The sequence below is a fragment of the Episyrphus balteatus genome, chromosome 3 (genome assembly GCF_945859705.1).
Source record: "Episyrphus balteatus chromosome 3, idEpiBalt1.1, whole genome shotgun sequence".
NCBI lineage: Eukaryota > Metazoa > Arthropoda > Insecta > Diptera > Syrphidae > Episyrphus > Episyrphus balteatus.
Window position 1 is genome coordinate 94467397 of NC_079136.1, and position 26269 is coordinate 94493665.

The following is a 26269-nucleotide window of genomic DNA, read 5'->3' on the forward strand; positions in this document are numbered from 1 at the left end:
ATGTCATTTAGATTGTCTTCTTCTTCTTCATTAAATGTAATTGGCAAACGAGTTTGATGTAACCACCATCACCATAATCATCATCTTCTTCCAGTTTATACCAACAATACGGCCTAAACCTCATGTCTATAAGAAAAGAAGACGAAAGTTTGCATACAACTTAAATTCACATTCCAAAACCTGAGTTCACGCAAAAAAAGCTAAAAAAAAAAATGACAAAAATCTCACAAAGATTAAGTACACGGGCTTAGAAACGGGCCTCCGCATGGACGGACTATGACGAAGATATGCGATGATGATGAAGAGTTTCGCGGACGCGATCGAAACGATGACGACGCGACGTTGCAATTGTTTGTTCATGTGAATTTTGCAGCTTAATTCCAATAGAAGAGCCATCACTAGCAACATGCCGAGTGCCTATATAGTGAACGAGATAGAGTGGTTGTTTTATGTCTCCTCCTTCTCTTGGCCAGCTTTATAGGAGTTTTAAAGATGATGCTATACAATGCTGCAAGCCACCTTCTCTTGCCACCTCTATAGGTTTTGTTTCTTCTTGTTCCTGTTGCTTTTAGCTGATGATGATGATGATTGTTGTTTGTGGTATGGGGCATCTCTCATATGTTTTTTTGTTGCTTCTTCTTCTTTTTTGTGTTGTTTTGTTGGTGCGCCTCTCGAATTTGTTAATATCTTTTTGACTTGAAGGAATGGAGTAAAGCCGACTATAAAGAGACCAGAGCCGGGCTTTTTGAAATGCATTCAATCGTTGGCTCCCTATCCGATAGCAACCAAATTTTAAATTATTTTTTTCTTTTTCCCCAACACAAACAATGAACTCCTTTTCTATAGTAAGTTTACTTGTTTTTTCATAAACTCACCACACTTTAACTATAAACTCACCACACATTTAACTAACGGTTTATTTTTTGTTTTAATTGTAGTTCTTGGCATCTGCCCTGGCAGTGCTAGCAGCTGCCGAACCACCATCTGGATATAATTACCCGCGCGGCGGTGGTGGTGGTGGTGGTGGCGGTGGATTCGGTGGTGGATTTAGCAGTGGCGGTGGAGGTGGTGGATTTAGCAGCGGAGGTGGAGGTGGATACCAAGCCGTCAGTGGAGGATTCCAAACATCCGAAGGACAAAATGTTGATCCTCAACTTCTCGAACAAGTGCGCCAGATTCTTTTGAACGAAGAAAGCAAATCTGGCGGAGGTGGTGGAGGAGGCGGTGGTGGTGGATTTGGCGGCGGTGCTCCATCTGGATCTTATGGCCCACCATCAGGATCATACGGCCCACCATCAACGCAATATGGTGCCCCAGGAGGTGGTGGCGGCGGTCGTGTTGTTGGTATTGATTTGGAAGGTGTGCGACAAGCTATTCAAGTAGCACAATTCGCCCAGACCAGCACACAAGCTGGAGGCGGTGGTGGTGGTGGTGGATATCCAAGCGGACCATCAGGATCATATGGTGCTCCATCAAGACCAAGTGGAAGTTACGGTGCTCCTTTCTAAGAGGACGCACAGTAAAGCTTAGTCCACACTTTATTTTAAAATCTCTTGACTGTTGCCAAAAACTCGAAATTCACCAAAATTCACCAACTCAAACGAGCCATGGTGAATTTTGTCTATTCAATGTTGCAAAGAGACGACAATACCACAACTTCAGAAAAAAAAAAACGAAACAACACGAATATTAAAACGCTTCTCTCTCTCAAAATAATATTGGATTACCGAATGAAGAACTCACGCTAAGATTATACACACGGATACACGCGTCTGATGCCAAGTAACGATTTTATTCCCTCTAGTTGTTTATTTTATAAAATATTTTATTGTTATATTTTTTATTTTATAATTATTATTAATGCTGCTAAGTTCTCATAATGTTTATTGTAAGATATGTGTCACTGGTACCTTTTCCCATTATGATTTGTGTTTTTAGTTATTTTTTTTTCAGTGATTTTCTATCATAAATCGCATTTATTCGATTTTTTTTTCATACCTCTCTTTCAAGACTATCTATCGGTCTTATTTTTTTTGTTTAATGATGATGTCTCAGATTTTTTGTAAATATGTATTTCAATTAATTTTTAATTTTATTTCTAATAGATTTAAGTGTTTTTATGTACATGAACAAACAAAGAAACAAAACAACAAAAAAAAAAAACAACAAAAATAATAAAAAAAATCGAAAATTTTGTCACCGTAATTATCTATGGGTTTTAATTTTATGACTTAAGAGCTTGATAATTGTTTTAATTTATTATTCGTGACTACTTGTCTTGAATTCAACAAAGATATTATTAAAACTTTTACTTTCTATGTTGATGGAAATTAGGTCAAACTTCGGTAGTCTGTAACAAGATTAATTTACCGTGTTATGGCAGTAAAGGGTGAAAAGTGGGACATAAATTGCTTTGGAGTTGGAAAAAAAAATTTAAAAAATTGTGTTGAGGCTTGGGAGTGCATTGTTATGATGACCAAATAAATCGAACCATTTTGTTAATAGGAATGTTGCGAGTTGTTTAACCAGGTAAGAGAATACTCTTATTAGAACGATTTCCATTCTAATAATTTTTTTTTAAGCTGCCGTTTGTATGAATCTTTTTTTTTATTTATCCAAAAATATGTAGGGGAGGATGGGGCATAGAGGAACATTATGGGCAAAGAGAAAAGGCTTAGATTTTGTTTAAATGCTTGTTAAAAAGCACCGTACACATAATAAGGTAATATATTCCGAAAAATGTCAAAATTTGTTTGTCAAAAAATGGGCACCAATCTGTCAGGCCGGCCTTTAAATTTTATATTTCTATCGCAGTAAACAGGAAATTTGTTTTTGTTTTAATTTATAAAATGTCATTTAAAAAAATTATAATTTAAAAATAACAAATTTTCTTCGTGTTTCGTCTCGGAAAATGGTAAATAATTGTTGTGCGTTTTTCGTCGGTAATTTAAACAATTAAGAATTACGGCAGCTGACTTTGGTCGCCAAATTGTCATGTTTTGACAATTTGGCGACCAATGTCAGTTCAGAAGATATTACCTTATTATGTGTATTGTGGTTAAAAAGTGCCTTCAAAATGTATTAATGTCAATATTTAGACTTCATCAGCAATTTTTTTTACATGAAACCAACAAAGCATGGTAAAAATAGACATAATCTGAAAATTGTATAGTCATTTTTATTTTTTTATTATTCTCGAATACAAAATACCACAAAATATGTATTCACAATGCCTTTTCTCCATCAGTTTAATAGATAATAGTATTTTTTGTCATTTTGTTTAATTATTTTTGTCTATTATTTAGCCATGAAAACTATTTTTTACAGACTTCAAAAAAGGAGGAGGTTTTCAATTCGTCTGTATTTTTTTTTTTTTTTTTTTATGTTTGTTACCGCATAACTTTGGACTGAGTGGCTAAATTTTGATAATTCTTTTGTATTCGAAAGCTGGTGCCTGCAGTGCGGTCCCATTTTAATTTGGTCTACTTTTGACAATGGCAACCATGAGAAAATCATATAAGTGTTAAATTTGCATGAAGTGCAAATAATTACCGACTTCAAAACATTGGATTTTGATGAATCTTTTTGTATTTAAAAGCTTGTGTCTACAGTGTGGTCTAGTTTCAACAATGGCAACCATAAGAGAAACATATAAGTCTTAAATTTGCTTTAAGTACGAATAACTCGATATCACGCCAAAGCGACTACAATGATTCTTTTTTTTTTACCGACTTCCAAAAAGGAGGAGGTGTTCAATTCGTCTGTATTTTTTCTTTTTTTTTTTATATTTGCTACCGCATAACTTTGGACAGAGTGAATCAATTTTGATAATTCTTTTTGTATTGGAAAGCTAGTGGCTGCAATGTGTTGCAATGTGCTGCATTTCAGTTTCGTTCAGTTTAAGCCATAGGAACTATTAGAAAAACCATAAAATCCCGCTTTGAATCATGGAAGTCGGTTTTGTTTTTTTGATAAAAATGATTATTATCATGCCACATGTAAAATTTCAACTATACAACTAGGTACTAGGTACTTACATTATTTTGATAGTTAGTGAATGGTATAATATTTATCAGTTTGTTTCACTATTCAGTCCAGTCATAAAGAGACAAAATTTAATTTATTGAGTCACTGTGGTGTATGAGTAACCTTTTTTTAAATCAGATTTAAATGGTAATGCGAATGTTGGCTACCAGTATGCAGTATTACAGAACCACTTTAGAGCAAAGAAAAGCTTTATCTGCATACCTAAGGAGGAGGAACCAAAACAGTAAAATTAATTTTCGCAGTTCACTGTTGACTCAGACTCCAACCAAAGAAGCTTCTAACAAGTTTTGTTGCACTACCACTACCTAAAAACTATAAAATGCAACAAAATTCATTATTAGAAACAATTCTCTCATATTTTAAAACGATTTGCACCACTATTGGGTCATCTAGTCAAGTCATACCAATGGTATATTGTATAATCAATTTAAGCTTTAGGTAATTTTTTTTTTTCAACTAATTTACAATAATAACACCTTATCTTCAAGTTAATGTTCATGCTTTGTTTGAGACTCATATCGTATACCTTACCTACAATAGTGTTAAATCTATGTTTCTTTTACTTAATAGTAGGCCTCTTTGCTACTGGCTTAGTTATGAAATTATGGTTTTCATTGTATCTAAATTGGATTTATATTTCTTGGCGAACAAAGATGATGTTCGTGATACCTCATTTGTGGTTATAATTTTATAGAAGATTAAGTCAGTTATGTGTGTAAAAAGATGATGGATGGAATCGTTTAAATATTTCTCTATTTCTTTTACATTATAGTTAATTGCTATTTTATAAAAAAAAAGATATCTACATTATGTGAGTAGGTGAGAAAATAAAATTGAACAGCAACTTTTTGCATTTTTAATATATTTAAGTAGGACTTTAAATGAGATTCCCATAATTGGTATATAATGTAATGTATATTGATACAACCAAAACTCTTACTAAACGTTTGGAATACCTTGGACGAACCTTCAAAACGTAGATTCGTTTTTAAATGAAGTAAAGGCTATTACTATCATTGGACTTGTGGTTCGGTATCGCAGCCACAGGATGCAGTGTTAAATTTATATAAATGTTTCTTGCTACAACATTTTTTAAATACCTACTTTTTTATATATATACATATTATTTTTCCTAAGTCGAAAAAGCGGTACTAGCACTCATATGAATAATATTATCCTCCTTCACAATCTCACACTTCAGGCTCCTTTTTAAAACCAATACCTTTCCATCGGTATCTTTTTAAAGACAGCTTGTACGATCTTTGTAGTTTGACAACTTTGTTAAAACAAAGTTAGATAGGAAACTTTCCTTTATTGTTTACGATAGTCAAATAAATGATAAATAAATTATGGGCAAATTAACAGGTATTCAAAGGCCCCGATTAAGTCGAGAAATAGTGCCAGCCTGTTAATGTTAAGTGCTTGATTAATATTTTTTGCACTGGTGTCTCAACGGATTTGACCTTGTGCCTTTTGGTCTGTGGAATTTTGAAGTTTTGTAAACTTAAAAGGCCTAAATGACTTTAAAGCGTATATTTTTCATCACAAACCACAATAACTATAATTTCAAGGAAATATATATCCCTTCTTGTTTAATAATATTTTATAACCCATTACCGCACCAAGCATCTCTATAAACCCATCAAATTAATTAACTTCAAAATAACATTAAATCATTCAAATTGGCCAAATAAAGTATCTGCGAGATGTGCATAAAAATCGTCTTACGTAAGATTTAACTCCCATTCATTCGAATATATAGTTAAACTCTTTGAGAAAATGCGTTCAAACTTTCTTATAGTAAGTCACTTCCACTTTACCATGACACGAAGACTTCGTCGTCGTCGTCTTTGTACCTTCATCGTCTCTCACTTGTAGTCGTCCCAGCCGCCGCCGCTATCTACTTTTTTTTATAGTATAGAAGTTAACTACCAATAATAAACCATGAGTTCATGAGAAATTCCTTTCACTTTTGCAGATCCCATCGCATCGTCTACGAAGTGCGTACGATTTTATTCCTACAACAATCATCCACACACAAATACCTCTAAACATGAAAAAAAAAAAAAATAAGCTGAAGATGGTAATCGAAGTCGAGGCTATACAGATTTGAGAAAAAAGAAGCTTCTGTGATTTAAGTGAAGTGTGTTTCAGTATTTCTTTAAAAATAACAGTGATGTTTAAAAGTATAATTCGATTTACGAAAGAAGTGACTTTATTTAAATTAGTGTCTCTGCAAATGTTCTAGTCTCAAAACAAAAAAAACACAAATTTTGTTCACATACCAACTCGATATCGTTGTAGCTTTTGTTAACTTCTTATTATTTATTTATTTATTATATATTTTTTGTTCATTTTTCAAAAACAAAAAAGTAGTTTAAAAAACACAAACAAAACAGTAAAAATTGTTGTTAATTAAAAATAAATAAGAAAAGGCACAAAAAAAGCTCTAAAGTATTTTTTTTCATTATTTTTCGTCAAGAAATGGCAAAGCAAATGATTCTTACGCCAAAATGTTTAAATATCACATCACCACTGCTATGCCTGCTGATAATGCCATATGATAAAAATGAAAGGAAAAATAAATTACGAGCGAGCCGAGTTCGGAAAGTGGGTGGGTTGAGCTTTTCATGTTAGAAAATGGTATATCTCAAGTCCTATGGAAAAAAGTTGTGAGGCAAAGTTGTAGGTAATAAAAAGATCTACAACTTACGTCCTAACAATTTTTTCACATAACCTCTAAATTTATGTGAAAAATTAAAAAAACCGAGTCTTTGGTTTTTATTTTTATCTTTTTTAAAAAAATGTTTTTTTTTTCTACGAAATTTGGCGAAAACCTACCTTATTATGTCCCAAATACACAGTAATTTATTTGATTTAAAATATTTATTGTTTAACCTTATTTTGACTAAATACCAAAAAAACACACTAATTTTCAATCGAAAATTCACGTGTCAAAATATCAGCTTTTTTCAAAAAATCGGTGAGTAATTTTTTTGTTAAAACCTTTACTTTCTGATGGTGTAAACAAAAATTTACATTAGTATATGTTCTGGGAAAATGCCAAAAAGAAAAAGGCTTAAACTCGAAAATTTTTTTATATCATTATTTACAATTTTACATTATTTACAATTTTGAACCATAACATTTATCAATGTAACATAAAATCTTACTGGTTTTTTTTTTGCCTTACAACTTTTTTCCATATTACTTGTAGTTCCGTCGGAAATCGAGATATACCATTTTTTACCATGAAAAACTCAACCCACCCACTTCCCGAACTCGGCTCGCCTTAATTTATTTTTCCTTTCATTTTTATCATATTCACCACCTCCTTTTCCGATGGGTTTCATCCTACTATGATTTTTTTGGTTTCAAAAATTATCGACCCTGGGCTAAGAATCAAATTTAAAAAAAATGTATTCAATCGCCGATTGTTGAAAAAAATGACTTTTCAATTTTTTTAATTAGAAACGCCAGTTGTTTACAATACCTATTAATTTTTTGATTTATTTTAATGTAAAGCTTCTTATAAAATATTTTCAGTAATAAGCTGAAGATATAAATAAAAACAAAAACTCAATTTTAAATTTCAAGTGACCTCAACTCCAAAGTGTTTTGCCCAGGTACGACAGTGGGCTCATCAGTTAGATCTGTTGTGCATAATTTTGGTCGATGTTTACCGACAGTTATAAAAATCACAGCATAAATTTACTGTGAATTTTAATTTAATTTAATTCAATCACTCCACTTAAAATTTAAATAATTTTCATTATATTTTTTTTCTTCGTCATTAAAAACAAAAACTTAAAAAAAAAGTGAACTGTTTGTTATTTTTTTTTTTTTTTCAAAATTTAATAGCACTATTGCATCATGTTGCAAGCATTTTTCATCGCGAATCGGCATTTTTTTCCACAATGCCGCAATTTCGTTCGGATTTTGAAAATTGAAAAATCATATATGATTATTAAGTAACTTTTAACTAACTTTTAAAAAAATTTAAAATCAAAATATTGTGAAAAAGAAAAACTATTCAAAAATATAAAAACAACATTTTTGATGTTTTTACTAAATAAATTTAACTCTTTGAACATTCATATATTGAACAGGTGAAGAAAAAAAGAAGATACTTTATCTTTTAACATGATGGTCCCAAAAACTGAACACGGCTAAAATTGGATAAAATATGAACTTTAATAATCTAGGTACTGTTTATTTTTTATGGTGTGAGATGTCACGTCACTAAATGTCGATATGAAATCAAAATCAACGTCTTCCGGGTCAGCTAGTTTGCATAAACTACATACATTCTGCATTTACAAGGTTTGATGTGCATCAAAGCCTTCACATTTTAAGCAACTTTCAACATAAGAGCCCATCAATAGTGCATTTTTCTGTCTTCAAAACAAATAAGGATTTTTGACGCACTTTCAAAAAGTTGTCAGCAGCTCTCAAACCACAACTTTAATTATTTAATTATACATTACTAGTTTCATTTCGCGTTTTTGTGCACTCAAATGTGAGGTTGTGTAAAAGACTACGACTTGATAAAAAATCTTAAAAACTAAACTACATTAACAAACTTCTTCTACATATACTTATTGTATTCATGTTGAAAACATGACGTGAAACCATTAAGTTTTTTTTTTTTTGTCAACACTCTTTTCCTTTAGAGTTTTAATACCAAAATGCATCTTCGTCAATCGAAGATACCTATATACTCACGATTGTTTCAATCATTGAATTTATTTTTAATCTTCTCCATTCCTATGAGTTTTGCTACTACTTACATAGTGCGATGGATTTTTCGTGTTTATTTTGGCCATTGAATTGTGATTTTTGAAAAAGTCGTTCCAATTGATTTTTATCTTTAGTTCGTGTACTTGTATACTGAATTTACTATGTGCACTTTTATTTCGTTGCTCTTGCTCATCAAAAAGAGCATTCGATACAATAATATGTAGCATGTGAATAAATTAGATTGCCATAATGCAACAGGCAGATGTAATTGGACATTAAAAAATGCATCCCGAGTCACGATTCAAGTTCACATTATTTGTACCCACGATGATAAACTAAAAGTGAAAACACTTTTTTGGTTTGATTTGAACATTTTTCAAAATGGTGTTCGTTAATAAATTGTTATTTCCTAGTTTACTTGACTTTGAGAGTCCTTACACTCTTACACAATAGTGGTTTCTTATAGATTATGGTTACGTGAAGAAATTTCTACTCACGGTTCACATCAGCCGGTTTGTATAAGCGCCATCCATGAACAAACCATGATCATCGCAAGCGGTACCTATGCTTGGGAAAAGATGCGTTATGGTGTGCAAAGTCAATAAATGGCGATGAGCTCCAAACGTGATCAACAAACACCTTGTGAATGTGCATGCATTTGATATGTAAATTGAACGTTAATATAAGATTATTTGTGATAAAAAAGATTTGCACTTTCTTACATAATTTCAGCAACAATGTACAATGTGTACAGGGCCGTTTCCAAAATAATAAGGGGTTTGACCTCCCTCAACTTTATTACCCGATAAAGGCAAAGCCAAAAGACAGAAATTATTTGTGTGTTCATTTGTTCCGTCATTATTTTTAAACTACTTATCGTAATTTAACAAATGAGGTATCGTTAGAAGCCCCTAGATTATTCGCTGGTTATAGGATTCATAATGTCACATAAAATTAACGCATCTTGCTTCTAGAGTGAACAGAGCAGATAACAATTTCTGAAGAGAACATAAAATTGAACAGCTTCAAATTGAATAAGGTACTATTAATTTTTTTTACCACAATCACAAAACTTCATATTTGAATTCTTTAATGATACAGCCCTGCCTTCAGTGTTTAAACAGAAGCTATGTGATTTTCTTATAATTGCTTTTTAACAAATAGTTAATTTTATGTTATGCTCCCTTGCACTAATATGTGAAAATTTATCTGATTTTGGCATCTGCTTGCTTAGTTTGTATGCTCCACAAACAACTTTTACAACATTTTTCTACTCAAGTGTTGTCATATGCGACACATTTACCACTCTTAGCGTTTTGGCATATTTTTTAAAAGTTCGGTTTGGACTGATGATGGTGGAGTCTATTTGTCATTTATGTTATATTATTCTTATTAAGTCAATCATTAAATTTGATTTTTGTCATGCAATGGGAAATATAATGGATGTTACCAAAGCTGTCGCTAAATTGTTGCTTTCTTAAAACACACATAATAGTAAATAAATTGACGCTGCATGCGCATATCGCATGTGTCGTGCCAATCACATATCACATTTTTTTATTTTATCATGAGTTGAAAACTGCATTGGGTTTGTGTTATTGAATGTTGGTTAAAATGCAAATTAAGTTTGTCATCAAATAAAATGTTTGTGTATTTTTGTAATCAAAACATACTATTGGTTTTTATTTTTTGTAGACTCAAGTCTCAACACATTAGGCTGGAGACAGGTATAATTTGCACAAATGGATTTATGCAAGCTAAGGAAAATGATCACGTTTTTATAAGACTGCATCCGATTATTGTAGGACATAGTGCTCTATATCATTGGAAAGCTCTCGATGAATTTAGTATATTTTTTGAGGAACATATGTAAGTCTGTTACTCGTGTGCGGAAGAAAAACAGCAGTAGCATGCATGTAATGACTGAACCTCTGATCCTAAAAAAAATAGTTTATGCCTTTTTGAAAACTATGTTTAATGCAGACAATAAGAACCTCATCAAACTATTTTCCTTTGAAGTTATGTATATCTACAAAAATTACCTCATAAGTCAACATATACTTACCTCAAATACTATCTAGCGTCAAAGTAAAAATCTGCAAAAGTTAGGGGATTTTTGTTTATTATTTCGAAAACTTTTTTTGGAAAACGTTTAGTTGATTTTATTTTTAATCTTGGTTCTGACAAGTCCAGGCCTCTTTCGAGCAGTCTGTAGGGGAATCTTCGTGAGGAATTACAATGAGAAAAAGGCCTTTTTAAATTGAGAACGTTTAAAAAACTTGATCAAAGCCATGAAAAAGAGTTTCTAAAATAATTCATTAGTTTGAATTTTTATTTAATATTTATATTTTACATTTAAAATGTCAAACGTTTGTATTTGTTTACAACATTTTTTTTTACAACATTTCACAAATTGATTTTTTGGTTATACTTGCTGCTACGATCAATCCTTATTAGTGCAGTAACAATGCGCATCAACATAAACATGTGTTAAATATGGTAGTTCTGTTTTTCGCAGAGTTGTTTAAGAGCCGAGTTTTTTGGTAGCACAGTTACTTCTTAGCTCAGTAAATTTTTTCACGGGAAACAGCAAAAAATTATTGCGAATTTTTGAATTCGTTTGTTGTGGTTTACAAAGAATTTTTTTTCTTTACTTATAAATTTTGTATCTTTCAAAACCAAATGATTATTAATAATAAATAATGTAATTTATTGTTGTTGTTTACAGTATAAAATATGGTACGTACTGCACTTATTAAAATAAAAAGTAGGCTTTCGTTCTCAGAGACGTTTAGGCTATTGATTATGTCTTTTAGAAAGGAATTAAGACGTTCATGGGTTTTTATTGCAGGAATCGTTCAATGGGTTATAAAAGAAAATAAAACCGCGGTGTGCTATTAAATGAGAGAATGGAAATTGAAGATAGGGGTGCAAAAGCCCCCTTATTGGTTTTTCCAATATAACTCGTAAACGAAGCAAAATTTGGAGATATTGTCCTCAACACTTTTTGTAGAAAATTAAATTTCCTATAGGTAACAATAATGTTTTTTTTTTAATTTATAAAAAATTTTTCTTACCAAGACAGTCAAAACAATCACAGAAAAAAAATCTAAAAATTCGATTTTTTGAGTTTTTTTTACTTTTTTGGTTGTATTTCTTTTTTGGGATAAGATAGGCATTAACATTGCTGTAATAAAAGAAAGGAGATTAAATTTCCCTCAAAATGCTGTTTTTATTATTTGTTTTCATTGAAAAATAACCGAAGTATGGTCATTTGAACCTATCTTTTTTTGGCATTTTCAGTTTTACTCAAGTAAAAAAGTAGCATTTGAGGGAAAAGAACGATAACTTAGCAACGGAGAATTGAAAGCGGTTGTTTGTAGAGGGGTTAAATACAATAATTTCTTACTATGGGAGGGGGTGTCTATCTCCCCCCGTTCAGGCGGGAGGGGCAGTTTTCTATACTTTAAATCAAAAAAAAATTATTTAATGTACTTTAATATCAATAAATAAAATAACAAGAGTTTTTTTTTTACTTTACAACTTTAATTCGGTACTTTAAGTGGAACTTCTTCAGCTTCGGTGTTGACATCTGTAACAAAAGATCTAACAATTGGTGATAACAATTTTTGGTCAAGCTCTTTTTTATCCGACAGAATAATAAAACTCAGGACTATAGATGTAAACCAAATAAAAATAGTTCCTAAGACTGCATACCAATAGAAAGATATTTTAAAAATCGAAAAACTTTTTGCCTCGTTTTCTTCCACCAGTAAATGCTCTCTGTAAATATACATTTTATTATTCTATTCGTATTATATTTAATATTTTTCATTCTTGTTAACATACGTTGGAAATGGTGAAGATATATTAACCTCCTCACAACCATCAGTTCGCACTGGCAAAAGATCATAAGATAGGTTTCCAGCATCTATTTCCCTTTGAGCTCCATAGCAAATGACTAACATTCCAATTAAGCTTAGAATTAAACCTATCAATGCTGCCTATTGTAAACAAAATTTTAAGGAAAATTAAGAACTTCATATTTCAATTTATACCCTTCCATGAACTCTTGGTACTAATAATCCAACTGTAAATATACCAAACACAGCTCCATGTGAAATTCCACTCACAGTGTAAACAACTTGCAAAATCGATTTGAATTGTTCAACAACAATTCCACCCATAACGCAGTATGTTCCAATAACGACAACACAGATTTTCATAAAAAGATTTGCCTTCCATTCAGTGTGGTTGATATAGGATTTAACACAATCGAAATAGATGATTCCTGATAATGAATTTAAATTTGCTGAAATTGTACTAAATAGAAGATGAAAATTCATAAAATAAAGACAAAATTTTTGGAAAACCTGTTAAAGAAATTACCTCAATGAAGCACTAAATACACAAGAAATGAAAACTCCAGGAATACCGTGCATATGTCCAACGACATCTTGAACGAAATATGGTACCATTTTGTCAATTTTATCTACAGCCTAAATTATTTAAAAAAATAGTTAAAAACAGTTAAAAACTAGTTAGCAAAATTATTTAAAACGGAATTCAACAACACTTGTGCCAAAATCTATTATTAAGTTTTCTCTTAAAAGTTTTTATTTGTTCATAGAATTTCGTAAAAGTACCTTTGTGGCAATAGGATCACAATCATAATACTTAGCAAATAGTATTACTCCAGTAAAGACGTTTAACAGCATGATGATTAAAAATCCAACACCAAAAAGGTAAAGTGATCTGTGAATTGTACCAAAATATTATCAATATCAAATACAACAAAGGAAACTATTATTATTGGGGTGAAACAAAAATTGCAGAAAAAGCATTAATTTATTAGTTGTTACGCTACTACATCCTCGGCGCACATAGGAGTATTTTGCCCACAAAGCTGACAATAGTTAAAAATTAATAATTACCTAACCAAATTCGAAAAAATATTGCATTTAAATTCAACGAAGCAGGGTTTTTCAGGGATATTTAATTGTTTGTTTATAATCTTTATAAATGCCTCTATTTTTTTCCTTTAATACACCCCGTTTCGTTTATTACTCTTGGAGCACCCTGTATATAAATTTGACAGTCAGTTAAAGATCAAAAAAATTTAACTTGTTTTACTATTAAGTCAGTGATTAAATTAGAGAGAGAACTTACCGAACGGGTCACTGTGGTGTATGCGTAACTTTTTTTCAGTGACAAATTTTAATTCATACGAGTTGACTATTCTATAACCTTTCAAATGGGTTAGTGGGTGATTTCCAGGTTTGTAAATTCAAATGAAGAACAACCATTTCAACTGCATGTGCAACACAAACCCAAATCAAAGAACAGACGTCGAATTACGGCATACGTACGTTAACGTACTGACGCCTTATGTCTCTATCTTTTTCTTCTGATTAAGTAGAGACATTAATAGTCAAAACTTTAGCGTTTGATCATAATCGTATACCGTAATTTGACTTCAGCATTCCGAAAAACCATTTGTCCTGAAAAATCAATCAATTTTTCGTGATCATTTCACACAAATCATTCCGCTCCGCACAACATTCGTCTGATTTTGAGTCATACAATTTTTCGTTATTCACTAAATTTATGAAACTGCTCTATGAACTCCGTATTGCGGAGAAAGAGGAGATATAAACTGAATCTAAGAAGAAATTTAAGGGCATCTCAGAAAAGAACTTCTCGGAATGTTTTATAAGTACGTATTTAAAATCACAGGTTTATTGCATCCACTGTGGACTAGTTTGCAAGAGATAAAATAGATTGTGGTGGAATGACCCATTCCGAGTGATTTGACTTGAATATTTTGAGGTATTTGTTCCAAAACTATTACATATTCAATACGTTTAGTATTTAAAAAAAAAATAGCATGAATACACTTCTAAGACTTTTTTTTTTTTTTTTTAGCATAAGAACTAAATTTGTATTATATACGTATTTTTAACTCATAATTGAGATTTAATCTCACGGCTTTTGAAATAAATAAAAATGAAATGAAATGAAACTTGGCAAACGAAATAATTTCAACTGAGAAATGCCATATCTGCTAAAATCTAAATTTTGATTTAATGAATGATTTAAGTAATGATTCAAAGTATTTAAACAAGTATTCTTTTTTATAGAAGTTTTTACTAAGTCTAACAAAATTTAAAAATGTGGTTTTGAAGTTTCGCTAATATTTTAATATTTTTTTCGATGGGCTTGTTTTTTTCCAAATAGTAGTGGAGTCAAATTAAGCATAAAATATGTAAAATCTCGGAATCCATGGAAAGTCGATGAATCTGTAAAACTAGTATAGGGCTGCATTATTAAAAAGGAGAAATTATAAAGTTAAAAAAAAAAAATTCACCGCTCTCGATTACAACGGTTTTTATGGACTGTTTACTGTTATTCCGTATGAAAGCGTTCAATCGGAATTGATGTCTCATTTAAGATTTTGCTTAAACTTTGTAGGGATGTTCTCTAGGACTGTAAGGAAGCAAATCCATGATGATTTAATTTTGTGTTGCGTGGTTTCCCCGCTATCCGATTTTGATCTTTTGAAAATTGTCATTTTCATGTTACTATAGTTTTGCGTCTGTTGAAGATATTTTTTTGTTTGAAACGGCATTTCAAAGCTTAAGAATATTAATTTTTGAATAAATTTAAAAAAATACGTATGAATTATCCCTGAATTAGCAACAATTTTTGAAAAAATGGTAATTTTACTGATTTTTCATGGTTTTTGACTGGCTCCAGAACCTTGGCTATTATATGTAGGAGGCTTATACTAACCAAATATTAAATATAGATATTTTTTTTCAACAAAATAAATTTCAAATCAACTTGATATCTTCAATAGACGCAAAACTATAGTAACATGAAAATGACAATTTTCAAAAGTTCAAAAGCGGGTAGCGGGGAAACCACGCAACATAAAATTAAATCATCATGGATTTGCTTCCCTACAGCCCTAGAGAACATCACTACAAAGTTTGAGCAAAATCTAAAATGAGACATCAATTCCGATTGAACGCTTTCATACGGAATGACAGTAAACGGTCCATAAAAACCGTTGTAATCGAGAGCGGTGAAATTTTTTTTTTAACTTTCTTATTTGACCCGTTAATAATACAGCCCTATACTCGTTTTGCAAATTCATTGACTTTCCCTGGATTCCGAGTTATAAAGCTAATTTGACTCCACTATAGTGGTTATGTTTGTATATTATTTTGATTTTTGGTCCCTTAAATGTATTCATTTCTTTTCTACTATGTCCCATTTCATTTGAAAAATGTTTCATTTTTAACATCATCATATCTTTCACTTGGCACTAATTAAATGTAATTTGGTAATATTGTGTTAAAAGGTTTAACTTTGTTTTCTAAAGTTTACAGAAGATTTTCTTAAAAATTAAAAACAAACAAACATACACTGTTTTAATCTTAGAACATACTTTTTTGCATGAGACAACGATGGCAATGCTACAATTCTCTGTACGCAGCTTTGATTGAAGCCAATATAACTACTCCACATGCAAAATGATCCTGTTAAAGCATTCCAAAACGTTGAGCGTGTTGTTAAGTCAAGTTCAAAGCTGCAAAGAAAAAAAAAGCAGAAATTTTAAAATTTATTTTACCAAACTCGTAAGTTTCCAAAGTTCTCCTTAAAAAAATTTATTTATTATGTGGAGGTTTCACAGCTGAAACGGGCCAAGTCAAAAAAAGAAAAAAATCCAAATCTAGTGTCAAAATTTGCTCAAGGGTTGACTCTACTAACGTCTTTCATTAGTTTGTACGAAAAGTGTTTCGATTCAAATTGCCGTTTGTTCGAAAACAATATTCACCAGATAGAAGTAAAATTTAATAATTTATTTAAAAACAGTTTGAGAGTTATAAACCAGTCATTTAAAACATTCTAGGTCGTTGCCTTCCAATGAGTTTTTACATAATATAAATTCTTAAGAACTTAATCTGAAACCTAAAAGAAGTTCGAAAAATTCGCTTTTTTTATAACCTGTGCTAGGTGAAAAAAAGATCTTCCGAAGCTTTAAAATTGATTTTATACCACTGTATCCTAAGAACAATCCAAAAAAATCAGTACTGTGTTATTTGTAACGCCCCAACACCAATTTTTTGTTTTTGGTCACAAAACTATTTTAAATCAAAACTGTGTGAAAACAATAAACAATAACTATCAAAACTTACTTAACATGCAAACGGCCACCATCAATAGAATTTTCAAATACTTGGTTTATTCCACCAGCTTTAATAACACCCATTACAGCTATCAGTACTACAGAACCAATCATCACAAGAGCTTGAACAACATCTGTCCATACTACAGCCTTAATACCACCCTAAAAATTATAAAAAATATTAAAATAAAGTTGTTAAAATTATTTGTTGTATTTTATTTAGGTATGTTACTTACAAGCATTGTATAGAACACACATATTGAGCACACTAGTGCATTAATGACATGTATATTATTGCCAGTTACTGCTCAAATAAAATAATTTAAATTTGTTAAACTTCATATAAGAGCCGATTTTTCCATCTTCTAATAAACAGTCAGTTAACTGTTCGACGAATAAATTTATTAGGCTCATAAACAATCGGATAACAACATTGAATTTTTCAATCAAAAATAATTTATTCTACAGAATAACAAAAAAAAAATTGTCAAATTCAATAATATTCAAAACTAAACGTCTTTTTTATTTATAATTGTTTTTGTTTTCTTGTGTTCCTCTGTATTCTTTGTCAAAATTATTTCAAAGCAGCTTTGACAATTGACACAGTATTTTTATTGATATTATTCCTTAGAATAATTTTTATTCGTCTCTGAAAGAAGCAGATAGTTTTATTCATAGGAATAAGCTATATCTGCCTGTTGAAAAAATGATTTTTTCTCTATCAGGAGAATAAGTACTAACTGACTGTTTAACTGACTGTTGAAAAATTGGCCCTAAGAAATATAAACTTAGTTTACTAAGAGCCAATTTTTCAATCTTCTAATAAACAGTCAGTTAACTGTTCGACGAATAAAGTTATTAGCCTCATAAGCAATCAGATAAAAACATTGAATTTTTCAATCAAGAATAATTTATTCTACAGAATAACAAAAAAAAATTGTCAAATTCAAAAATATTTCAAATTATACGTCATTTTTATTCATGATTGTTTTTGTTTTCTTGTTTTCCACTGTATTTTTTGCAAAATTCTTTCAAAACAGCTTTGACAACTGACACAATATTTTTATTGAGATTATTCCTTAGAATAATTTAATTCGTCTCTGAAAGAAGCAGATAGATTTATTCTTAGGAATAAGCTATATCTGCCTGTTGAAAAATTGATTTTTTCTCTATCCTTAGGAATAAGTACTAACTGACTGTTTAACTGACTATTGAAAAATTGGCCCTAAGAAAACAATAAAGTTACCTTGAGAAAATGCTAAAGATGGAATGAAAATATACACCGGTAAGTTTAAAAATGTCGTCAAGATAAATAAAACAGTAACAATTTGGCGTGTTGTTTTGTTAAATCTTCTTTGTAGATACTGCAAATACAGAAATTTGGAATTTTATTTTAATCAATTTTCTTTAATTCTTAAGAAAGGAGAATGCCCAAAAAACCAGCCCAAACAATGAGACATAACAAATATACAATCATTTTTTGTTCTCAAATACGGGAGCTGGTCAAAATTCTGCTTTTTTAATGAAAATTCAAATTTTCAAAATTCGGCATTTTTTCTAATCCGACTTTCAAAATTCCGCTTTATAAAATTCTGCCAGTATATATTTGAACAAAAAAATTCTGACAATTCTGTTTTTTTTTTTTTAATAGCATTATGGGCTTGCTTAAGAAAAATACACCTCAATAATTTATTTCAACTTTAGGCAGTGTGCGAATTGCGTTAAAATGTTGGTTAAAATATGACGTTTGGTTAAAATTTGACACTAGCATGGTGAATAAAATGGGTTAAAATTTACCCAGCTGCGGAGCAGGGTAAAATTTGACACTAGTGATTAAAATTTGACGTTTCTCAAGATAGAAAGATCAAGATAGATTTGAAATTATTTTTGTTATAATGCGTTGATATTTTAAGAAATGTTAAAAGTATTAATACAGATAGACCGAGAGCCCAGAGCAGATTTTGGGAGTTTTTGGATAACCGAAAATGAGTCATATGTATGTGTAGGTAATAGCGTTCTGATGAAGAATTCGAAAGTCTGGCAGGTTTATTTCACGGCATTCTATGGTTTATGGGGAGTTGAAAAATGCATTTTTTCCGATTTTTGTGTCGAGTATATAACCACTTTAATTCATATAGAGCCGATAGAGGGCGATACCTTGATTGCAAAAAGTTCGGTCCCAGACGTTTTATTCACGGCATTACCCCCGCCAGACGTCCTTGAAGATTCGCGAAATGGCGATTTTCATACAAAAGTCAGAATATTATTTTTTGCAAGATATATAACCGTCTGGTGGTACCTATTAAAAAATAACCACTACCCCTTGATAGAAAATAAATTAGTGCCAGACGTTTTAACCACGGCATTACCCCCACCAGACGTCTTTGAAGAGTCGCGAAATGGCGATTTTCATACAAAAGTCAAAATATTATTTTTTGCAAGATGTATAACCGTCTGGTGGTACCTATTACAAAATAACCACTACCCATTGATAAAAAATAAATTAGTGCCAGACGTTTTAACCACGGCATTACCCCCGCCAGACGTCCTTGAAGATTCGCGAAATGGCGATTTTCATACAAAAGTCAGAATATTATTTTTTGTAAGATATATAACCGTCTGGTGGTACCTTTTAAAAAATCACCACTACCCCCTGATAGAAAATAAATTAGTGCCAGACGTTTTAACCACGGCATTACCCCCGCCAGACGTCTTTGAAGAGTCGCGAAATGGCGATTTTCATACAAAAGTCAGAATATTATTTTTTGTAAGACTGCCTTGAAGAGTCTCGAAATGCTTTATTATAAATCTACTGTTATATATCTTGCAAAAAATAATATTTTGACTTTTGTATGAAAATCGTCATTTCGCGACTCTTCAAGGACGTCTGGTGGGGGTAATGCCGTGATTTAAACGTCTGGCACTAATTTATTTTCTATCAATGGGTAGTGGTGATTTTTTAAAAGGTACCACCAGACGGTTATATATCTTACAAAAAATAATATTCTGACTTTTGTATGAAAATCGCCATTTCGCGAATCTTCAAGGACGTCTGGCGGGGGTAATGCCGTGGTTAAAACGTCTGGCACTAATTTATTTTCTATCAGGGGGTAGTGGTGATTTTTTAAAAGGTACCACCAGACGGTTATGTATCTTACAAAAAATAATATTCTGACATTTGTATGAAAATCGCCATTTCGCGAATCTTCAAGGACGTCTGGCGGGGGTAATGCCGTGGTTAAAACGTCTGGCACTAATTTATTTTCTATCAGGGGGTAGTGGTGATTTTTTAAAAGATACCACCAGACGGTTATATATCTTACAAAAAATAATATTCTGACTTTTGTATGAAAATCGCCATTTCGCGAATCTTCAAGGACGTCTGGCGGGGGTAATGCCGTGATTTAAACGTCTGGCACTAATTTATTTTCTATCAATGGGTAGTGGTGATTTTTTAATAGGTACCACCAGACGGTTATACATCTTGCAAAAAATAATATTCTGACTTTTGTATGAAAATCGCCATTTCGCGAATCTTCAAGGACGTCTGGCGGGGGTAATGCCGTGAATAAAACGTCTGGGACCGAACTTTTTGCAATCAAGGTATCGCCCTCTATCGGCTCTATATGAATTAAAGTGGTTATATACTCGACACAAAAATCGGAAAAAATGCATTTTTCAACTCCCCATAAACCATAGAATGCCGTGAAATAAACCTGCCAGACTTTCGAATTCTTCATCAGGACGCTATTACCTACACATACATATGACCCATTTTCGGTTATCCAAAAACTCCCAAAATCTGCTCTGGGCTCTTAGACTAAGAGTACTTCCTCAAATTAATATTCATTTTGAAAAATTGAAAATCTACTAATTGTTTGTTTGTTTTTTATTTTTTATGTTTCTATTTTGTTTGCAGCTGGTGAACTACGAATTAGTGTTAGAAGACTGAATTAATAAATTTCTTTTTGATCATAATTTATCGATACATTATCGATAAAATAAAAAAAAAAGTATGTGAAATTGAGAATTTCTTACATTTTCATACTAGAATATTTAACTTGATATATTTTCAACTGGGTTTTGTTAAAAAAAATAGTTAATTGAATATAAGAAAAACCATTTTTGAGGGTAGTTTTGTTTTATCTTGAGGGAATTTTATTCAAAGTAGTACCAAGAAAAAAGTCCCATTTAATACATTTTAACCCAATTCGCACAGCAAAAAAATTAATTTGATCCCTTTTTTAACCAAACGTCAAATTTTAATCGTGGTAGAAATTTTAACCAACATTTTAACGCAATTCGCACACGGCCTTAGTACTTTCCTTTAGGTTTTTGTTAAAGTGTCCCAAATATTCTTTTAAAATGCATAGATTGACTTTCTGTCTACTAACATCTTTAATTAGAAACAATGTTGTATGATAAGAAATATTTCTTTTCTTATTCAATTTTTTGAATATTCATCTTTATTTGATAAATTGAAAAATTTTTAATTGTTTTTGGAAAATATTTAATATTAAAATCAATTTCAAATTTATTGTATCAAAAAAAAGTTAATATGCAAAAAAAAGACAAAGTAAGTAATCTATTTTTGATTACCTGTACAATTTGCGAGAAGACGAATTTACTGAATTCTGCAAAAATTAATAAAAGTTTTGGAAAATACATATAAAAAAGTGCGCTCTTTTTAAGATTTTCCAAACCCATTTTAAATTATATGCAAAAATCAGAATTTATAAAAAAAAAAACAGAGTTTTGAAAAGCAGAATTTTGACCCCAACTTCTCAAAAACACATCCCCGAAACATGGTGTGATCATTCTAAATATTGTTTTTTCATACAAAACTATTTTTTTAGGACGCCATCAGGTTATTTTGTTTTTGCTTCCTAGTACCTATGGAAAAATATTAAAATTTCATGTGCCATTAGTTTAGATTGTTTTTAAAATGCAGTTGTGTGCTTGTTTTTAGGTAAAATACACGTGAGATCAACATGAAACGTGTGGTTGAACATGAAATGATTGGTATCTTTCATAGGTCTTTGATTTGAATGTATAAGATGTGAAACTCATCCAGACCCCAGTCATATAATTCCAATATAAAGTACATTAACAATGCAGATTCAAAAAAAAAAAATAACTGCTGAAGCTGGAAGATTTGAAGGTTTTTGAGTTAAATCCAAAAAAACTGAAAACCGAACAATGTAACCGTTTTCTCAGAAACGAACCAATGGATTTAGAAGAATTTTTGGCTGAAGCATACGTTTATGCTCTGGAGCTCCGGTTCCGGTCTATTTAATAGACCAAAAAGTGATTTAAGTGAGTTCAATCACTAAACGTACCTATTGTATTTAAGTGCCTTACACATATAATATTTTTAAATGGAAATCCACTATGAATTAAAATGTCTTCACATAAATTAACCTATTTTGAAGCCTAAAAACAAAATGATTTTCTTATTAAATTAAAAAAAAAAATCATTAACATTCAAAAAATCAAGAAAATTTGTCCACTTATTTTAAAAAGGAATTCTTCTTGGCAAAAAACTATGCAGAAATACTTTCAATTTAATACTGTTTCTATTTTTTTTAGTACGTATTTTTTTCGAGCTAGAGCAAAAACTGCATATTTTGTTGACACTGCAGAAGGCGTTAGTTTCAATTCAGGTCCCATGGTATAGATGTTTCCAATATAATAAGAATGAGGATTAAGAAAGAACCTGTATAGTATACCAAAGGGCTGGCAGCATTAAGACTTAAGACCCATAAATAATCCCACAAAATTAATTTGAGTAGAATCTTTAAAGTGATTTATCATAAATGAGTCATTTATTTGTCATGTCCCCTTATTGTATAGTTTATAACTCACTTCGTAACAGTTTGATATATTATTTTCATAGAACACTGGAATTACCAAGGAACATAATACCGGAACAACTAGAAATATACATAGAATAGTAAATATAAAATTTATTCCATAACCGTAAATTTCTGATGGTATTGTCATTATTGCGATTCCAGAAAGTTGACTGAAAAATAATAATTTTTTGTGTAAAAAATTAATTTTTTAAATACCTAGTTTAAAAATTTTTTGTGCATACCTCGCTACCAACGAAATAGCAATTGGCAATGTTTTCATTCGCTTTCCACCATGAAGATATTCTTCTGTAGTATTTTCAGCTTTTGAACAAAATCCAAAATATAATCCAATCGATGCGGATACTCCTAAAAGTGTAACGAAAACAACATAATCCACTATTCCAAATGAAAACACATTGGTCATTGCACTAGAAGCATTTGTTATGTTGACCGCCATGATTATGAGACTGATGAAAACCTTTAAGGATTTTAACTATTACAAATATACGTAATTATCACTATTATGACCTTATCACTAGAAACTGGATTGTTAAAATGAATTAAATTATTCATTTATTCATTATGAAGTTAAAATAAAACTATTGGTTAGAATATATCCAGTATCGTTATCTAAAACCCAATGTAAATGAAACCAGATAAGAAAGATTAATAACAATTTATTAAAAATCACAATTTTTTTTATATCTATATTGGGAACTAGATTGGATAATCGCTGCTCCCGAAATTATAGTTTTCAATGTAACATCCTACTCCTACTTCTAAAATAGATGTCAAGATAAAATAGTGGCGAAAAAATTATTATTTTAGGTGTTAAGCTTGAGGAAATGATCAGGTGAAAATTAGACAATTTTGATAAGATAAACCCATATTATAACATCACGTGTACCCTCACAAAATGCAAGGCATGAAATGGATATTCTTATTTAAATATCATAAAATGGTGAAAAGTTAAGTAAAGATACTTTTATAATTAAAATAATTTACTATTTGTATTTAAATACGATTACATATAAACAGAAACTTGTACACAACATCCCTTATCTTAAAACGTGGGTTAACAGCTGAAAGCTACCTGATTTATGCATTTAGCTTTTGCAGCTGATGTTGTCTTAAATACTCTAGTTCTAGTTATAACAGCCAAACTCAATTTTGTCAATCGATTAAAGCAAAGCACTTTTTGCAACATCATCTGAAACTTATCAAGAGGAGCATCGTTTCAAGTTTATTATCAAAATGTGATCAAAAACAAGATCGAAGCGGTGGATGGAAGTCTGTGTCTGTGGTTCCGCTTCAAAAAGAACAAAGCCGATCGTTTTTTCCGGAAAGGTTTATAACCTTAGAAAATGGTCTTACGATAATGAGGGCTTGATGGTGCTACTTGCTTATCCCTTTGACATTCCTTTTCAAAAAGTAAATTTTCATACCCCAAACACAGCAAATGGAGTATATCTATAACACGGTGTAACACTCAAAATATACGCGGGCGGAGACCTATCAGGTTTTGTAGAGCTAGTCGCACTGAATACGAAACGGTATTTGAAAATACCCTAACACCCCCAAAATCTGGAGTTACGGGCAAAAAACGGTTTTTTGGACCTTCACCCATTGAAAAAATTCTAGCTTCGACAATTTTTTACCCGTTTTCGATTTTTTTACAGTTTCTGAAATTGAAAAATAAAAACAAATAAAAACAAAAAATATTTTGAAAAAGGAAAAATCTGATAAAATAATTTTTCAATTTTCTCAAAAACTAGAAGACATAGAAACATATAGTTTTCACTGTTCGATAAGGAATCAATTGAGGCAGTTTTCGGTGTGAGTAATTTTTTTACTAAAATTCACAGTCTGGACAAAAAAAAAATAAAATTAGTTTTAAAAATTTTTTTTTCGCCTATTTTTAACTTTGAAATTGATTATTTCAAAAAGTATTGATTATATTATATTGATTTAAAAATTATAATCAAATGTACAATTTTGCCTTTCGGAAATGGTATCATTTATTACTGTAAATGTTGCCGTTGTTTTTTAATAATTTTTTTTTTATTTTGATAATGTTTTTTTAGAAAAATGCCCCTCCCACTTAAAGGGGGAGAGATAGACCCCCCTCTCAAAGAAAAAAATGTTTGTATTGAGCTCCTCTAAAAAAAACCGTTATCAAATCCTGGCGCCCAAGTTATCCTACTACGTGCCAAAACAACATTTTTGTTCTGTACCTAAAAGTTCGAATTTCTGTATCTGGGTTGAAATCGAAAATTTTTTTTTCTAAGCCAATTTTGAAGTGATTTTCATAAAAAATACCTCGATTGATTGGGAAATACAAATAGTTTTAGAATATATTTTTTAAATAGCATGTTGTTTTGAAAACATATACTTTAAATTGATGCCGAAGTTGGGCAAATGACGAAAAAAATGGAATTTTTTAACTTTGGCAGCTTATAAATTCTAAGTGGTTTAACCGAGTTACATGTTTTATACATTGTTGAAAAGGTATATTTACCTTCTATCAGAAACTGTAAAAAAATGGGTAAAAAATTGTCGAAGCTAGAATTTTTTCAATGGGTGAAGGTCCAAAAAACCGTTTTTTGCCCGTAACTCCAGATTTTGGTGGTGTTAGGGGATTTTCAAATGCCGTTTCGTAATCAGTGCTACTAGCTCTACAAAACCTGATAGGTCTCCGCCCTCGTTTATTTTGAAACCTCATTTTTGTAACACCGTGTAATCTATCTTACTTCAGAAATCACTTTTTACATACTCACAAAAGTTCTTTTGGCTATTGGAAAACTTCGGGATTTGGGGTATGATATACCCATCTTACCTATTCTCCTGCATCATCAGACTTTCTTCTGTTTCTTACCATAAAAAAATTGTATCTCAGAAGCGATTCGGGTTCAATGAAGAAGTGAAAAGGGCCATTAATGAATATTGGATTTGGAAATTTCAACTAATAAATTATAATATGTGTTTGTGTGGGATTCCCTTTTTTCGCATTATCTTTGTATTTAAACAGCTATACACGCTAGAGCGTGTATAGCTGTAGACAAAATCTTAGGTATAAAATGGAGGATATTTTTCTGTTTAAAAAAAATGACTTATCTTATCACAATGACAAGCTACACTTTTATGCAAAGCCATCAATACTATTTTTTTATACAGCCGTATAATTAATATATCTTATACATAAGTACTGGTTTTTATTTACTTTACTTAGGGTCAAATATAACGCCTTAATGTTTTCCAGAAAGATAAGATGGTTTTGTGAACAATAGGCATTTGGTTATTTTCGTAAAAAAGTATAATTTTGCTTTAGTTGACACCTCGTCAACAACAAGTCACTAAAAGTCTAAGTCTAAAAACACACTTCGAACACAACTCAACATTTAGGTACCTAAAAACGGACAAGAATTTTTTATAA

The 26269-nt window shown here is 31.0% G+C and overlaps 2 protein-coding genes across 2 annotated transcripts; one reads left to right on the forward strand and one right to left on the reverse strand.

Moving 5' to 3' along the window:
- Positions 1-827: 827 nt before the first annotated feature.
- LOC129916561 (uncharacterized) lies at positions 828-1789 on the forward strand. The gene is made up of 2 exons (XM_055996570.1): positions 828-845; positions 939-1789. The coding sequence occupies exons 1-2, from the start codon at positions 828-830 to the stop codon at positions 1506-1508; spliced, it is 588 nt and encodes a 195-aa protein (XP_055852545.1). The 3' UTR covers positions 1509-1789.
- A 10522-nt stretch (positions 1790-12311) lies between these two features.
- On the reverse strand, positions 12312-23326 carry LOC129915989 (sodium-coupled monocarboxylate transporter 2-like). The gene is made up of 11 exons (XM_055995740.1): positions 23079-23326; positions 22847-23006; positions 18228-18345; positions 17218-17285; positions 16992-17143; positions 16241-16381; positions 13434-13542; positions 13177-13286; positions 12846-13110; positions 12637-12791; positions 12312-12570 (listed from the first exon to the last, which is right to left on the reverse strand). The coding sequence occupies exons 1-11, from the start codon at positions 23291-23293 to the stop codon at positions 12333-12335; spliced, it is 1731 nt and encodes a 576-aa protein (XP_055851715.1). The 5' UTR covers positions 23294-23326; the 3' UTR covers positions 12312-12332.
- Positions 23327-26269: the final 2943 nt, after the last annotated feature.

Coding starts and splice junctions, on each gene's coding strand:
- LOC129915989 (XM_055995740.1), bottom strand. CDS start 23,293: ATGGCGGTCAACATAACAAATGCTTCTAGTGCAATGACCAATGTGTTT. Junction 23,007..23,078: donor GCTATTTCGTTGGTAGCGAG/GTATGCACAAAA, acceptor ATTATTTTTCAG/TCAACTTTCTGGAATCGCAA. Junction 13,543..16,240: donor TCGTTGTCTCATGCAAAAAA/GTATGTTCTAAG, acceptor TACAATTCACAG/ATCACTTTACCTTTTTGGTG.